The sequence below is a fragment of the Pezoporus occidentalis genome, unplaced genomic scaffold (assembly GCF_034315485.1).
Source record: "Pezoporus occidentalis ecotype Australia unplaced genomic scaffold, CSIRO_AGI_Poc_V1 ctg93, whole genome shotgun sequence".
NCBI lineage: Eukaryota > Metazoa > Chordata > Aves > Psittaciformes > Psittacidae > Pezoporus > Pezoporus occidentalis.
Genome location: NW_026916294.1, coordinates 4,087,098 through 4,104,272, shown reverse-complemented (window position 1 = coordinate 4,104,272; position 17,175 = coordinate 4,087,098). Strand labels below are relative to the sequence as shown.

The following is a 17,175-nucleotide window of genomic DNA, read 5'->3' as shown; positions in this document are numbered from 1 at the left end:
CCACACCTGAGTTGGGGATCTGTTGTAGTTCCTGGCACAAGGTAACTTGTTGCAGCAACTTACACAGTTAAATGTCCCCATCCATGTTAAGAATTTATAAAGGCTAGATCAGCTAAATCACTGCTGTGTGACTTTACTCTTTTGATACTAATCAATAGGTCAAATACTTCTTACACACATAGGTATCTGCAGTTCTAACCACCAAATAACATAAGGCTATGCTTTCACCTGCCCAAAGTCAGGAAGTAGTGGCAGAGACACAGCTATTCACTAGCACAAACCATGGCGAGTTCATGCTTCCCCCCCTTAAAGCATGGGGTACTGTGTGCTCTCTGAAATGATCCACTCTTTGAACACTGATATACTGCTATATACCACAATGTTCTCTTCCTGCTTAGCAGTTCCTTACTCTTCTATGCTAATTCCTATAGGCGCCTGAAGTTTATTTCTACAGTTATTACAGCTTCCTACACTTAAACATCAAATAATCCCACATTTCTAGCTAAAATAATTAATTTTTCTTTCATTTTACTCAAAAATTGAGCAATTTTCTTCCCTCACATTTTACAAAATGATTCCTAGTACAGTATTGTACAAAAGCAACAATCTGACACATTAGCGCTATCCTGCCATCTTTTATTGTGCCTGCAATGGCAAAAAAAATCAGCATGTATTTTTAGCTGACTGCTACACAGAACAATCTGATAGCAGAAGCCTGTTATTGTCATTTAAAGGAACATTTGTTGAACCAGATGCAATCATGAAAAATTACCTTAAATTTTACACTTAGTGTTTTCTAAAGAAAAATATCTGTTCCATCCAAAATCCAAAGTTGTCAATGCACTAGGACCACACCACAAAGCAGCTGCATCTTACTGCTTTCCTCGGCATTGGATTGGAACAGGACCACTAACACTGACACATCAAAGCCATCCATAGCAAACTACATGTCTCTATCTCAGATTAAAGTGATTAGGACAGTGTGGAAGGGCCTACTGTAGGATCTGAAGCCTGTAATGATCATACTGTGCTCTAAAACTGGAACCACTGTCCTGTGGTGACTCCTTGCAAGGAAAGATGATGGCAAGAAGGGAAGTTTAAGCTCAAGATCCACAGATCACCCTGCTCTTTGTGCAAAGAGCCTCAAAACCAACCTGTTCCTGCAAAGGTAGAATGAATATTGTTGCTTAAGCTCCCCCATAACTCTTCCTCTGTTCTTGGGGGCACTGGACTAACCTGAGCTGCCATCGGGATTGTGTTCAGCCTTCTGGCTGAATGATGCCTTGCACAAAGCCCACCATGCCTTACCTCAGAGGTGGTGTGTTTGGCAGCAGGATGCTTCAAGCCAGTGCATATGCTAGTAGCTATGAGTCATGTGGAACTTGCTCTTCTATTTGCCTATCTGACAGAAGGTAAGATCAGATTTGGGGTGGGATGAGAATGGGAAGAGGACTGGAAGAAGCAAAGACAGTGTGATCAACTCTCATTGCTACTAACTGAACTAATACTGATCAAAATACACATAGAAGAAAGGTCAAAGGCTACTACAAAAGAGGAATGCAGTTACAACTTGTGGGGTAGCAGTCCCTAAGTCAGAGCATACCTTAAGGAAGAAAGGAGTAATAGGAGAAGGTGCTGGAGCTTTTGCTGACACATTGGCTGGCTGTACAAAGCAGAACCTGTCTGGTGCTGTGGAAGAGTTCAGTATCATCATTGCTAGCCTAGTGGCAAATCATGTAAGACAGGCATAGCCTGCACCATGCATGGTATCTGTGTGAAACATCACATTTTAGATCTGGGATTAAGGCGATACAAGGCTATTGGAAAAGTGCTTTTTATGTTCCAGTTAGTGAAGATTTAACAGCTGAGCCAAACTGCTCAGCAGGGAGCGAACACGAACATGGTTCTTATCCCTCTCAAACGTCTGGCCCGAAACTATTTATAACCCTTCAATATTTCTTCTACATATGCAAATAATTCTGCATATATTTTTCTCTTCTGTTTTGAACATACTGACACTTCTCTCCTAATGTCCATACCATCCAACAGCAGCCCTTTATCTAGTTCTCCCTTCATCTTAGCATTTCGTAAGTTACTGCAGTCAACTCTGCTCATTAAAGGCCTTCCTCTGAAACATCTAGTACTGGATACAGCATGAGCTGCAACAGAGCAAGGACTTTGTCCTGCAGGACTTCCATACCCTCGGTGTAGACTGCAGCTGTGTTGTTATGGATACACAAGGAAGATGGGACCTAAACTATGGTTTATGGTATCTCTGTAATACCAATGCACATAACTTGATACCTCTGCCATTACTCCATGCTGAGAAAGAGCAGTAAAGACAAGGGTTTTGTTCTAATCACTACAGTAGATCAAAATTACCTTGGTTGTTGCCTGAAGGCTTTTCAGTGCTGATGAAATGCTCCTGCAACAGCAGGAAGACATCTAAATTTGATGTTTCTAGCTCCTTTCATACTGCCTTTCTTGAGGGTATCTTTTTCCAACATGACAGTGTTTGTATGGCTTAGATGAGCCCTGTTGCTAAGAAACAAGTCCCAGCTGTGCCTTTAAAACTCTGCCTTTAAACATACAACTCAAGGAAGTATTTTTCTTTTCATTACACTGTATTGTGGGGTTTTATTAAGATTTCTTTTAAATCAGATCTGACTCTTGGGGCTACATTTATATCGCAACCTTCTGGGGTAGGAACCATTCTTCTGTCTGTACAGTGCCATGGTCACCTACACAACTGTATAATGCATTTTAAAATGGTACATTTTAAGGCCACAGGCCTCATTTTGCACACAATCGTGGCATAAACAAGCAGGAACACAGTGGAACCTACTTACTGCAAATATCTGTTAATACTAAACTACAAGGCACAGTACAAATTGGTGTTCTTTTAAATGGCAACTCTAGGGTGCATCTGTGCTTGTTTGGCTTTGGGGTCTTTTGCCATGTACTAACTAAAACATGCTGAAGTTCCCTTCATACAAGACAGCGTGTAGCGTTCACAGGCATAAAGCAGATCATAGGATCCCGTGAGGGGGTAACCAGCCCATCCGAACTACCGACTGCCTTGTCCATCCTACTTATTCATTGCTTTTTCACTAACGCATGGCACAGATACCACCTTGCTTCCTGTTGAACACAAAGTGCAAGAGTGATGGAGGCAGTTCATTAAAAACATTTTCCTTGGAAGAGATCAATGGAAGCTAAAGTATGGCTGTGGGATTTGAGGGACTGAATGGACTACATGTCCATGTAGATTCTCTTGCCGGTTCTGCCACTAACTTCCTGAACAATCTGCAGCAGGTCACTTCCTCTCACTTCTCCATTCAGACTGTAAACACTCTAAATGTGTGACATAACTCTTCCTTCATGTTTCTGTACTGTAATAGGACTTACCCTGCTGAAGTACCTACTTGGCACTTGTCACACCAGTAAAGAGAGGACTTCTCAGGGAAGACTTATATCACAGTCACTGAAATAAGGTATTGTGTCATTTATGTATCATTCCTTTTCCTAAGCATGCTAAAGAACATTTAGTAGTGTGTGAAGTGTCATAAATATTTAAAACAACCTCACTTGTAAAGGAGAAAGCAGAGTAAGTTTTGTGATGCAACAGCCTCAGATTTGGTTGCTGGCTGATTTGGGAAGTCCAACTTGGTACTGCAACATAGGAAGAGTCTTCCCTGGTTTTAAGTGCAATGTAAGAGCTCAGTTCTTCACAGTCATACTCAGCAGGAACAGGCTCAAGGGGCTAGCTCAATGTTAGAAGAATTAAAAATCCTAGAGGCTCAACATCACACTGCTGCACATTGTGGATTCTCAGTTTTGGTAAGTGGGTTTAGCTTGACACGGGAAGGTTTTGTACCTGATTTGCACTAGTTCAAATGACTGTTGCTCCCAGCAATGTGACCTGGAGTCCACAGAGCAGCTAGAAAGGGGACATCCTCTCTGTCCAAGTCTGCCTTGGCACACAGACTAAATGAGCACTGAAAGAACATCTAGTGGATTGTAAGCACCGATCTGAGATCAGAACATACAAACACATGTGCCAGATTTTCAATGGTACCATGTATACCATATTTAGCTAATATACAGAAAAAAAGATCTTGTATTCATTGTCAGCTTTGAATCTTTTACTAACATTCAACAGCACAGAGAGATCTTACTTTTAACTATGTTTGCCAAATCTACCATCCGAAGCGGGAATACTGAGGCTTAACTCTGATGGAAATGAGAATTTGCCTGTTGGAACCCTTGTGTGTAAGGAGTTATTTGGATCAAGACACAGAACGGCTGATGGCTGAACACAAGAGTCCTCCCAGTTCTTCTATTGACACTCACGGCTTGGTCCAAGCTCTGCTTTGCACTTGTGCAGCTACGTACACCTCTGCCACATGGGTGCGAATGAATGTGGGCCTTCTGTGGCAGTACACAGTATAAGGGACTGGGTCTCAAGGCACAGAAATCAGGTCACTGGGTACAGCTGACCAATGGAAGTAAGATGAAAGTTAGACCACCTCAGGGAGTCAGCTTCAAAGGAGGATCCATTTGAATGCTGTTTCTGTGGGATGTGTGGGAGGCGCAGAGGGCTGAGTGAAATAAATACTCAGATGCAAGTCAATGTATAAAACTACCTTGTGGATTTTAAAAGAGAAAACAAAAGAACGTTTCTGTATTCACAATTGCCAGTGATTGTAGCTTCTGTGCTCTTTTCTCTTTTACACGAGACAAGGAACCATCCCACCAGCCCTCTGTAGCCACAATAGAATTTCAGTAGGAGGAAAAAAACCTCATGATGCTGAGGCTTAAATATTGGGGTTATTTAAAAAATAGTATTACTCTGCTCTCGTGAGACCCCACTTGCAGCACTGTGCGCGGTTCTGGTGTCCTCAATGTAAGAAGGGCATGGAGCTGTTGGAACAAGTACAGAGGAGGCCACAAGGATGATCAGGGGGCTGGAGCACCTCCTGTATGAAGACAGGCTGAGAAAAGTTGGGGCTGTTCAGCCTGGAGAAGAGAAGGCTGCGTGGAGACCTCATAGCAGCCTTCCAGTATCTGAAGGGGGCCTATAGGGATGCTGGGGAGGGACTCTTCATTAGGGACTGTAGTGGTAGGACAAGGAGTAAGGGATTTAAACTAAAGCAGGGAAAGTTCAGGTTGGATAAAAGGAAGAAGTTCTTTACTGTGAGGGTGATGAGGCGCTGGAATGGGTTGCCCAAAGAAGTGGTGAATGCTCCATCCCTGGCGGTGTTCAAGGCCAGGTTGAACAGAGGCTTGGGTGGCATGGTTTGGTGTGAGGTGTCCCTGTTCATGGCAGGGGGGTGGAACTTGATGATCTTAAGGTCCTTTCCAACCCAAACCATTCTATGACCCTATGATTGGTTTTCTAAACCCCCTGCTAAGCCTCCTCTGTTATTGATCAATTTGCCAGGTGCAGAGCGAAAGGAAAGAGACACATAGCAAAACCATTATCCTGGTAGTACAGACAGGAAGATATGGCAATGCTTTCACAATTAAATAGATCAAGGAAGATAATTTAATGGCCAACCCACAGAATGTGCACTAACCCAAATGTCTACATCAAAACCAATGTAGCTACTCCTTTCAACAGGTTACTCAATGACCACTCCGGTGCAAATGGGTTTGGAAACAAGGCTGGTTTGTTGCAATCGTTTCACAAAGACAAACGCCAGGTGTGGAGATGATCCCACTGCTAGAAAGGATTTTGTTCTTGTTGCACCTCACACATCTCCATTTTCACCCACTTTCTCACAGGCCTGAATCTCCTGTGAATCCCTTCCACCACGAAACCAACTCCACACCGGGTTGCAGGACAATGAGTTGTATGCCCTTACAACTCTTTTGTATATGTAGATCCAAGGAGGTCCAGCCATACTCTTGGCTAGAATTTAGTCTTCAGATTCTTGGAAGCAATTTTCAGTGGAAAGGCAACTGAAAACTTCCTGACTCCAAACCCATGTTTACAAGGAGACATGGAAAAATAGTCTCTTAATTTACAGGAAATACAAATATATAAACCTCGATCCAAGGGCTTATTTTTTCTTACTATAAAGAATCGAGTCTTGACCAGTGTCAGTGAAAGAGGCCTGACTGTATGAACCTCTCTGCATAGTGATTCCTATGGTATCAAGTTGCCATCTCCTCCCAGCACAGCATAGAAAATACAATGTTCGATATTCACGCACACAAAAAACCATGTTTATGGAAATCAAATTGTCATGGCAACAGAGGAGGTCTTGCAAGTATTATAAAAATAGCAAATTAACAAAACCATTTATGAAACCTAAAATTCATTCTTTTATGAATGCCTTTGAAAAACATACAACAAATGGTTACCTACATACATAAGGAAGAAATTACTTAAACCCAAGATCCCACCTCACCATCTGGGTATGTGTAATAGATGAATACATACAAATAAATACATATTCTAAACTTGAAACAGCAAAACTGTTTCAGCTGGACAGGGTTATACTAATGTATCACTGGGCTTATTTTGTTTCAGGTAAAATATTTTGTATAAATATTATGATTCATACTTTGTAAAATGACTCAACTTTTTAACATGGTAAACTCCTAGCAGTGGCTCATTATAATCTAGTTTATTAAATCTTCATTAACATCTCACTTCTTCAAGGGCTTACCTAAATACGTACAAACACTCTATGAAAACAACATTCTTATTTTGAAGGAGTTAATTTTTTTCCAACACAATCTCAAGGTTAATTTGACCATCCAGGTTTTGCATCCTTTACAAACTTGCTTGTGTATACCCGACAAAATCACTGCCCACAAACTCAGGGCACTTTTAGGTGTCGTGTAAATATTCATCAGCGCTTGCGGCAAACTAAGAGCTCAGCCTTGATAAATGGCAAGATGGTGAGATGATGAATAATTAGCTGTGATAGATTTAAATTCATGTTCACAAAGATGGCAGTCTTGGTGCCCCGTGCAGTTCCTTGTATAAGCATTGCTACTCAAGTTAGACATGTGGTACAGGTTGAGCCCCTGTGGTGAACACAATTATGTCTCAAGAGCTTCTCTATTGATTGTATTCACTCTTCCCTCTAGCAAGATTTCACCATGAATATCCCTTGGGTATGCAACAGAGATTTAGATTGGATATAAGGAAGAAATTCTTTCCTGTGAGGGTGGTGAGGCACTGGAATGGGTTGCCCAGGGAGGCTGTGAATGCTCCATCCCTGGCAGTGTTCAAGGCCGGGTTGGACAGAGCCTTGGGTGACATGGTTTAGTGTGAGGTGTCTCTGCCCATGGCAGACAGGTTGGAACTAGGTGATCTTAAGGTCCTTTCCAACCCAAACCATTCTATGATTCTATGCTTATACTGGAACTTCTAAGTTAGCGTATTAGCAATCAGCTTTCATCAACCATCTCATTTATATTTACTAGTCTGGGTATTTCATGATCATATGCTCAAAGACATAAGTGTGCATGGGATGCTCTAGTCTGGCAGAGTTGTAGATTAGTTAGCAACGTATCTGCTTCTATTTTAAAGCTCAGTATAATATTGCCGTCATTATTGCTCAGTATAATAGTGCTGAAACATCATTAATCAGGTTCTCCGAAGCTTTCCTTCCCCCTCCATTTGCCTCCCTTTTCTTGAGACAGGATCATGTCTTCAAATCCTGCTCCGAAGCCATGAGAGTTCATTTTTCTTCCTCTTCTTAAAAGCAAAGATTCTCATGTAATCAAGAGCCTCAGGGGACAGGGTTCTAAGGAAACACCAAATGTGGTTGGAGTCAGGACTGTATTGCTAGACCTCTTGAGGGTCTATCAAGTAGAAATTGCTTGGCCTGTAACTCACTTGGAATGGAAAAACTGAGCTTTGAACTGCCTTTATTATAAGGACTTTAAAATAAGGAGGAAGGAGGGTGGGAGCAGCTTCTAACTCCATCTAAAGTGGTAAGATGGAGAAAAAACAGCCTGTGGAAATGAGTATTTTAAATCAAATATTCTGTTCTACTTATTTTTTCCTTGACTCTACACCGAATGAAACCTAGTAAATCTAAAACATTTGGGACTCAACAAGTGAAATATAGCCACGTAGAACTGCATGTGATTTTTCTCAGGCTTTTACAATATTTTCCTTTTGGAGCTCCTAGTTAACACAAATGCTCAAAAAACCTGGGAAGAGGAATTAACTCCTTCGCTTTATGAAAAATTCCCAATCTTCAGCAGAATTAGGGAAACCCAGGGTTTACATTCCTTGAATCCCTAAAGCAAGCTGACCGACAGAAACTTTTCTTTCTCACGTGAGGCCCATGTTGATGTCATGTCCTGCATCTGGCTTGTATTCAATGATGCCTAAGGTTGCTGTGTGATGCAGCTCTCTGCTGCGGAACACATCAGCTCTGTTATGGCTGCCACACCAGCTTCCTTAAGCGCGCATCACACCACAAGTGCTCTAGTTCACAGAGCAGCATCTGAAAGGCAAATGAGCTCTAACTGCAGTTTCAAGCAAGATGCTGGGCTGTGAACTGCAATAGCTGCAGCAGAGGTGAGCATTCCCTTCTGCTTCCCTTGCTGCCAGAGCAGTAACTTCCAGCAGAACTTGTGTAAGGCACTGATGATGTTTTTAAGTGTCAGTAAGGTTTGCCAGAACCTTCATGCTAAAAACATCCCAAGCACTGGTTTACCTTCTTTCAGATACAGGCTGGAAGGATGTCCTGGGAGGGGGGACTGAGGATCCTGGGTTTATCTAGTTTGGAGAAAGGGAGGCTGAGGGGTGACCTCATCATTCTCTACAGCTCCTTCAGGAGGGGAAGTAGAGAGGGAGGTGCTGAGCCCTGCTCCCCGGTACTCAGAAATAGGACATGTGGGAATGGTTCAAAGCTGCACCAGGGGAGGTTTAGACTGGACACGAGGAAACGTTTCTTCACCAAGAGGGTGGTCAGACACTGGAACAGGCTTCCTAGAGAGGTGGTCGATGCCCCAAGCCTTTCAGTGTTCAAGAGGCATTTCGACAATGCCCCTAACATGCTTTTGGTCAGCTCTGAAGTGGACAGGCAGTTGGACTAGGCGATCATTGTAGCTACCTTCCAACTGAACTATTCTATCCTATCTCCATTGACTAGCATCTTTGCACAGTGCTACAACCAAGCCTATATACATCCACTGCAGTGCTGCAACTGTGTAACTTTAAATGCAGACTTCTAAAATGAAGACAAGTCCAAAGACAACAGAATGTTATGTGACAGATTGACATTAATATCTCATAGAAAGGAAGAAAAGAAGAAAGCTCTTTTCCTTCTCTCTTTTCCAGGTTACCTCTGAATCAAAGTTTTCATAAATTAATTGCACATTCCAGTCCCTTTTTCAAACTTAGGGACTAATTTAGAATCCCTTCAGTATCCAATCACTCCTTTCTCCACAGAATACAAAATTGTGTCCATCTAAAATTCACCCTTGTTCTTTTTGCCAGCTGCTATGGCTGTGTTTGTGTTCATGGGATTTGATGGCTAAGGAAGAGCCTGAGGAACCTTGTTTCTGCTTCCTGCTCCTCCCTTGCCTATCCTGAACACAACCACTACAGAGCAGAGATAAAGTTTGTTGCCTGCAAACTGCTGCAGGCAATTGTGCTTCATCACTTTGTACACCTCTGACACCCACTGATTCACAGCAGAACAATTCAGCCCATCCTGCAATCCAGACCAGCCAAAATGCACTTTCATCTTCAAATCCTTTCACTCCTTTTCTCTCTTGCTGCAAGAAGTTTCAGTGCTTTGGCATTCTCACCAATTATCAGTGAATGGACTTTTCTCCTTCTGGGCTTGATTCTCTATCATCACAACCTTCTTCTGGAACAGCATTCCAGACTCCTTAAAATTCAGTTGGTTTACCTGGCCATTGAACAGCTCATCTCTCCTGCCTGCTCCCACCTTCGCTCTAAATCTTCAAGTACATTTGTCCAAATTGCATTAAATGGCAAACAGGACTGCAAGATGCTGAGCGAACTCCATCTCCTTACGTATTCGTTAAGTAATGAGTACCTCCACAGAACTGCTTCGATGACAAGCAGTGAACAAAACCCAGTGAAAAATGTCACTGGCCATTTCTTTTGTCTTCTATTTTGATGGAAACAGAAGGCATGAGGGAGGGAAGAGAAACTTGTTTGCATTTAAGTTGGTGTGGCAGCAATGGAAAAGCAGCAGCACTAGGCTGGTGCACAGCTTGACAGCAAAATGAACCAAGAAGTCATTGTAAATGCAAGTAGAGCTCAACAGCTGACTTCTACCAACTAGGAATGAAGAGCAAATACTGACCAAAGGGCATAAACAGTACTAAATATTTCAACTGTGATAGAGACTGCAGTCAAGAATGAGCTATGGGAGGATGATGGCTGGTACATATGTGACTATTACGGCTAAGGGGATAAAGTCAAGGAAGAGATTCAGTGTAAAGCACAGGAAAGGGAACAAGAATAGACTATATTAAGTATTCAGGCAAGTATGGGCTAATAAAATGGAGCCACAAAGCAGAAAGCAGCTTTTTTTTTCCTAAAACACATCAGGGCATGGTGCCATTGGACACTGGATTAAAACCGAGGGAGCACGCCAGATCCCTCAGCAGAGATAAAACCTACTTGTTTTTCTGCTGATCACATACAAAGCTGGAGTTGCCGCAACCAAGGAGCCACAAACTTGAAATAATTTGGCATTTATTCTGATCACAAATTATCTGAGAACCACTTCTGATCTTTTTCAAGCTTGTTTGTCATTTTAGATGGTCCAGAAACTTCGTGGCACAAAAATATTCCAGACTACCCTGTGCTGGCAAGATTGTCGAGTGCCTGTTCAATCTGATCAGCCAAGTGAGTTATATAAGACATTTAGATTTGTCACTTAAATCTTTGTTTTAGGAAAAAAATCAATGGATTTCTCCATACTGACAAGAACAGAACCTGCAGGAGCAGAAACCTGCAGATTCAGTGCTTCTTGTGCCCAGCTTTACCTCACCGTAAGGAATATGTACAGCACAGCTGATACTGCTGCCAGCGATGGAGCAGTAACCAGGATGCAGGTATTCTATCACAGGTTGCCTTGCACAAGCAGATGAAGAAATTACCACAAAGAACTTTTTGATCCTGTCAAGATCAAAATGCAACAGTGAAGCCTACCGATAGGAAGTTTGCTTTGTTTAATTACGCTTTCATGAGCAAATAGCTTGTTTCTGCAGACTACCAGCAGTCTCTACGTCACAGACTGAAAGGCAGCGTTAGCTAAAGAGTTCCGGTAATAATGTTCACAAACACAGATCCATAAAAACACCTGAAAAACTTCTGTTTTCCACAAAGCAGCTTGTACATCACCCAGATTCACTGGATTGCATGTCCATGGGAAAAACAAGCATGATTAAGAAGACAACAGCCAAAACAAGTTTGAGGTCTCAATGCACAGAGGCTGGAAAGCCCCTATTTCTTTTCTGCAGTATTTGTCCTACTGCAGATAAGAAAATGTGTTTTCTTCCCTTGAAAGTCTTTGTTTCAATAATGAAGGCGATGGATGTTTGCTTGAGGCATCCATATTTACCATTCCAACAACAAAAATAAAATGGGTATTGGTAATTTTATGCAGCACTCATCCCTGCAACTTCCCTGGGTGTTGTGTTCTGCACTTCTATGCAGCTCTTTGGAGAGCTCACGCTGCTGAAGAGAGCCGTGGCTTCTAATGAGAGCCTTCTGCAGATGCTTGGCTTCTATAAATTGAGCATGTAAAGCTGTATTTACGTAGTTGAAGGTCTAGCCCTTGAGCTCTATCGAGATTCAAGCAGAACTAACAGATGGCAGAAGACTCAGTACGGAGCTGACACACCCAGGAACAGGAGAGCTGTACAATGTGGAGAACAAAGTTTAGCGGGCTGGGAATCATCCCTTCTTTCTGTAGCTATCTGTGAGAAGCTGTCCCTCATGATCTCCTCCACCGGCTATTTCACGGCACATGGGTGGCTGCTCTCCTATCCTGCGCTAACACAATTTCACGTTACGTATTTCAATTACTCCCTGCATAAAAATAGAGTAATTCAGGCTGTGATCCAAAAGTCCACCCCCTTCCTGACAGGAGGGATTCATCTTGGAGAATACCTCATACTTTGAGATAATTCCACTCGCTTCTCACATTTGCCTCAAGTTCTCGTTTCTTCGTTTCCCCCCTCCCACACACGTGATGTTGAGGGACGGAAAAACGGGTAGGAAGGAGGGCAAGATTCCCATGTATCAGCTCAGGGAATGACAAGGAGCCAGATCTTCTCCCACGCTGACTGGCACACGGCAGCTCCAAGAGAACACAGTCTGCCAGCTAAAGGGCAGGGCCAGCCCCTTCTCTCAACTGCCATCTGCAGCACGTACCGGCTGGAGGTGCACACTGCTCAGTCCTGCGGGAGCTGGAAAAGAGAGGATACACCACCATTTACCTGGTGGTGTCACCACCTTCCGTTCTCTAGAGCTTGTCACAGCATGATTTGACCCCAAGGCCTCAGAGCCTGCTCCAGAAGCTCTAAGCCAAACTAAAGGTGGCACAGGGTGCTTGCGGCAGAGCTAGATCGTTGGTAGCCAACAGCACAATGGGTGTTGTTACAGCACTCACTGATAACACCAGCTCCCCCTTCTCCCTTTGGTTCTAGCTGCTCTTTTTATGAACCTGAGCTAGGGACACCTTCATTACAGCTCAGCCCTGCAGCCCTATCCCATACAGACAGGGAAGATCGCATCAGACCATGGAAAATCCTGATCCAGGACATCTCCAAGTGGTTGTGTCTATCCCAGTGCATGGAAGCAATGTGTAAATCCAAGGCTGTTCTGCAAAACAGATTACAAGTAGATGGGCTAATCAAGCTTTTTTAGGTTGTATTTGGCAAGTTTTGGCAAGATGAAAGTTAACATATCCGCCGGGTATGAAAAACGCACCATGAGTCTTTTGTAACATATTATGCAAAAAGTAATTAAACCCCAGTTTACAATGCATCTTAAAACCTGCAGCTGTGGGATCCTGCATAGAACCCTGAAAATTAACCAACTGGAAAAAATGAAGTGACTATCAACAAAGAGAAAGTGCTACTTCTCCTGTCCAAATAGAGTACTACTGCAAAACACTAAGAGTGGAAAGGGAAAAGAAACTGAAGGTTTCAGATTCTCAGATTTCACCCTCACAGATGACTTGCATAATACAGGGGAATTACTTTAAATTACTTAAAAAAAAAAAAAAAATAGAGGCTTTCAGATGCTGGGACTACCTGAGTATCTGGTAGCCTGCAACGGAGCCCAGGCTCTGTTGGATATCACTGTTTTGAGGTACTGAGCACTAATGAACACCTCAAACGCACCAGCCTCCAAGCAGTGGAACGCTTGGTGTATTTGGTGCTGCCAATTTTCCTGTGTATTCCAGTGGCTTCTGACCCTTCATTGCAATTGAACTGCAGAGTCTACACATGAATGACAGCTACGTACAAAGTAAGGGAGGAATGAATTCAGGGACTGAAAAACAGAACCTCCATTGCCCTGTAAACACAGTCACACTCCCCACCTAAGCAGGCCAAATAAACAGCAAGCCTGTGAAACATCATTTTAACATGTTATAAATCTGGACTACAGGAATCGATGGGAATTTTGCCATTAACTTCCCTGGGAACAGGCTCACATCTTAGACACGAACACTTCACACCACTGCAAACAGTATTTATTTTACAAGTGTTGCTCAGTTCATCGAGATGGCTGAAGTGCGACAATAACACAAGATCCCTTTTTACTCTGACTATTCCTGCCAGTAGATTTGTGTTCCTCCTGTTTCCCCTTATGTGTGGGCTATGTGATATAGGACAGGATATGCCTGTGATTGTAAATAGCCATATTCTAGTCACTTCTAGTGTATATTATCGGGGAGTAAATTTTCTATCAAAATGCATATGATATTAGCAGCTTCATTAAGAGAATGGTTCATTTATGCACAGCCTGAGTGCTATGCTTTGCATACAGAGTTCAGGATGCATCTCCAAATGATGCTTTTCACCAATCTGTGAGAGCACCACATGGATTTGATTTGTAGTTTGTTTGTTTTGCTACTTCTGCAGCAGAAGATTGGGAGGAACAGTGGTGCTGACAGCCAGAAAGCACTGCTGAAATGGAAAACAAGCTTAAAAAAAAACATCTCTGCCTGTTGAAAAAGAAAAACCAACCCCGAAATAGGATTAAATCCATTTGGGCTGGTGCAACCAGTTGGTGATAACGCAACCAACGTGGCTGCAGAGTCCAGATTCACCTCTCAAGCTTTCAAGCCAGCACAGATTGGGAGCCTTATACACTTGCCCTTGGAAAAGAAGCACTACCTTAAAAGAAACACTACTGTAGAAGAACTACTGTTCTCCTTCACCAATGTCTTCTATGCGATGGAAGGCACAACACTGGCTATGTCCAGCAGCCCTGCAGCAGCAGCCAGAGATAGTCACACCTCAAGCCAGCTCTGGCACGAGGATGGCTTATGGAGATCTACCCTCCTAGGATGAAGAAGAACACAGAGTGTTTTCTACTGTGCTGTGGAAAGCAGCACAGTTTGAAGTATAAGATCATTCAAATGAGGAAAAGGACAGGGTAAGTCAGGTTTTTTTCTTGTACATCTGCAGTGAAGATGTAGTTTCTTTGATGCCAATGGAAAACTACATTCTCTTTGAAAGCTCTGGCTTTGAACAGCTCTCTCTGAAGATGGTGGGAAATTAACTGCTAAATAACCATAACCTAAAACCCCATGGAAGCACTCAACCGGGGAGTTTCTGTTTGATGCATCACTCCAGGTTCTGCAGGTGGCTGCGCACAAGGGCTGTGAAAGCAACACACCTGAGCATGCAGCATTACAGCTGGAAGCACAATGCCATTCTTTCCACAAGAAAATTCGGAGCTATTTCAAACAGTGGAAGTTTCCCTCTGAAACACATCTGCAGGTTCAAAGCAAACACACTGGAATAGCACTGGCTTGTACACACTGCACACGGTTTACCACTCAGACTTAAGTGATATTTTAATCAGAAGAACTTAGAGAATTTCAGATTCATGAAAGAATTAAGCCACCTGAAACACACCAAGCAGTTAAGTAGTTCTTTAAAAGCAGGGCAAGCTGGGAGATACTCGCATACCACAAAGAAGGCTTCTGCAGTGGCCAGAGTAGCAGAAAAGGCTGACAAGAAAGGACTACAAGAGATTTAAGGTATGGACTAATGGGTTTGGGTTTGTTTAAATGTGATGGTTTTGCCTGCAGCTGGAATGTTTGTGTTTAGTTCTCAGTTCCAGGTGCCTTTGTAACTGTTCAAAGTCTAGGCTCTGGTTGCAGTGAATGAGTATTTCTGAACTAAAAAGCAGTAAAGTGAAATAGAGAAGGGATTAAAATTCTTTCCTGTGAGGGTGGTGAGGCGCTGGCACAGGGTGCCCAGAGAAGCTGTGGCTGCCCCATCCCTGGCAGTGTTCAAGGCCGGGTTGGACAGGGCTTGAAGCAACCTGCTCTAGTGGAATCCCTGCCCGTGGCAGGGGATTGGAACTGGATGAGCTTTGAGGTGCTTTCTAATCCAAACTGTTCTGTGATCACAGCCACAGCTCACGGATGCGTTACCCGAGTCACTCACTAGGGACTTCATATCGAGAAACCGTGAATCCCCAGTTTCTCCGGACATCCTTAGGGCAATGCTACAGGACCAACATTTTCCAAGGGTCTCCTGAGGAAACTCGGGCAGCTTGCCTCTGCAGCTGCTGAGTGACACGGTCGCGGTGCGCCTCGGTCCTCGGACTAACATGCCAGTTCGCAAGAGCCGTGACAGCCCGAAACCACGCCATTCCCTGCGCGGGGCTGTGCCCCGCCTGGAGCGGACGGGCGCACGGGTCTGAAGGCGCGGGGATGGGCGCTCAGACCCCGGGGCCGCACGCCCCGCTCCCTGCCCGCTGTCCCGGGAAGCCGCGCTACGGCGCCGCGGCGGTCCCAAGGAACACGACGGCTTTCCCGGGGACCCCGCCGCAAAACTTTGCTCCGGGGCGCAGGGATGCTCCGGCTCCTTCCCTTGTTCCCTCGTTCCCTCCCTCCCTCCCTCCCCGCGGCGCCGTCGTCGAGGAAAGTTGCCTCCGCGTCGGGGTCTGGCCCCGGTGAGGAGAGCGCGTCCCGCCGCCAGCAACCGCTCGCCCCATAGACCCCCCTCGCCCTGCCGCCTGGCCCCAGCGCGGGGCTGCGGAGCTCCTTACCCAGCCCCGGCACGAAGGTGTTGAGGAAGAGGCAGATGACAGCCACGGGGAACGGCATGTAGGGGATGGCGGCGCGCAGGGGGCCCTTCTTCTCCCGGACCTGCACCACCACCCCGCTGGAGGGGGCCGCGCCCCGGCTGGGCTCCCCGCCCGCCGCGCTCTCGCTGTCCTTGGGGAAGGGATCCATGGCCGGCGCGGTGCAGCCGAGGGTGGCGGTGCCCCGCCGGGCCACACCAGCTGCCGCCAAGCGCGCTCCCGCCGCCGCCGCGCGGGCCCGCGCCGACCCCTCCCCTCCCCTCCTCTCCTCTCCGCTCCTCCCGCCCCTCACGGGCAGCCGTGCCCGCCACGCCGGCGCCGTTCCCCTCCGCGTCCCGTTATCCCTCATCACCCCACCGGGGCTCCCGCCGCGGGTCGCTCAGCGGCCGGTCACCGGTTGGAAGTGTCCCTACCTCGGGTGACTGAGGCGGTTTGGGCCGCGCTGCTTCCGCCCCGTCCATCGCAGCCTGTGAGGGGTGTCCGGCCTCTCACGCGGGCACCGAACTTGGCCAACCCGTCCGAAATCATCGGGTTCGAGCTTAAGCAGGTAGACTTAGGTTGGATATAAAGAGATTCTTCCCTGTGAGGGTGCTGAGGCGCTGGTAACAGGGTGCCCAGAGAAGCTGTGGCTGCCCCATCCCTGGCAGTGTTCAAGGCCAGGTTGGACGGGGCTTGGAGCAACCTGGTCTAGTGGAAGATGTCCCTGCCTGTGGATGGATGAGCTTTAAGGTCCCTTCCAACCTAAATCATTCTATGAAAGCAGGCTGGGCTGTACTCAGGACTGTGGGAACATCTGGGGAGTGCACCCCTCTGAGGCGTGCTGCCCCCTCCAGACTGTACCGGGATGGGAAGAGAGGGCAAGAAGTTGGTTCAGCTCG

General features: G+C 45.2%; 1 protein-coding gene across 3 annotated transcripts in view; it reads right to left on the bottom strand.

The window, feature by feature from the left end:
* Window positions 1-16,542, bottom strand: part of STUM (stum, mechanosensory transduction mediator homolog) — a 45,399-nt gene extending 28,857 nt beyond the window's left edge. For 2 of the 3 annotated variants that reach the window (XM_062605716.1, XM_062605717.1), the window contains exon 1: window positions 16,262-16,542. In XM_062605716.1, the coding sequence (XP_062461700.1) occupies window positions 16,262-16,448 (187 nt within the window). In that variant the 5' untranslated portion in view covers window positions 16,449-16,542. The remainder of the gene's footprint in view (window positions 1-16,261) is intronic. The other variant, XM_062605718.1, reaches the window with a different exon arrangement.
* Between the last annotated feature and the right edge of the window lie 633 nt (window positions 16,543-17,175).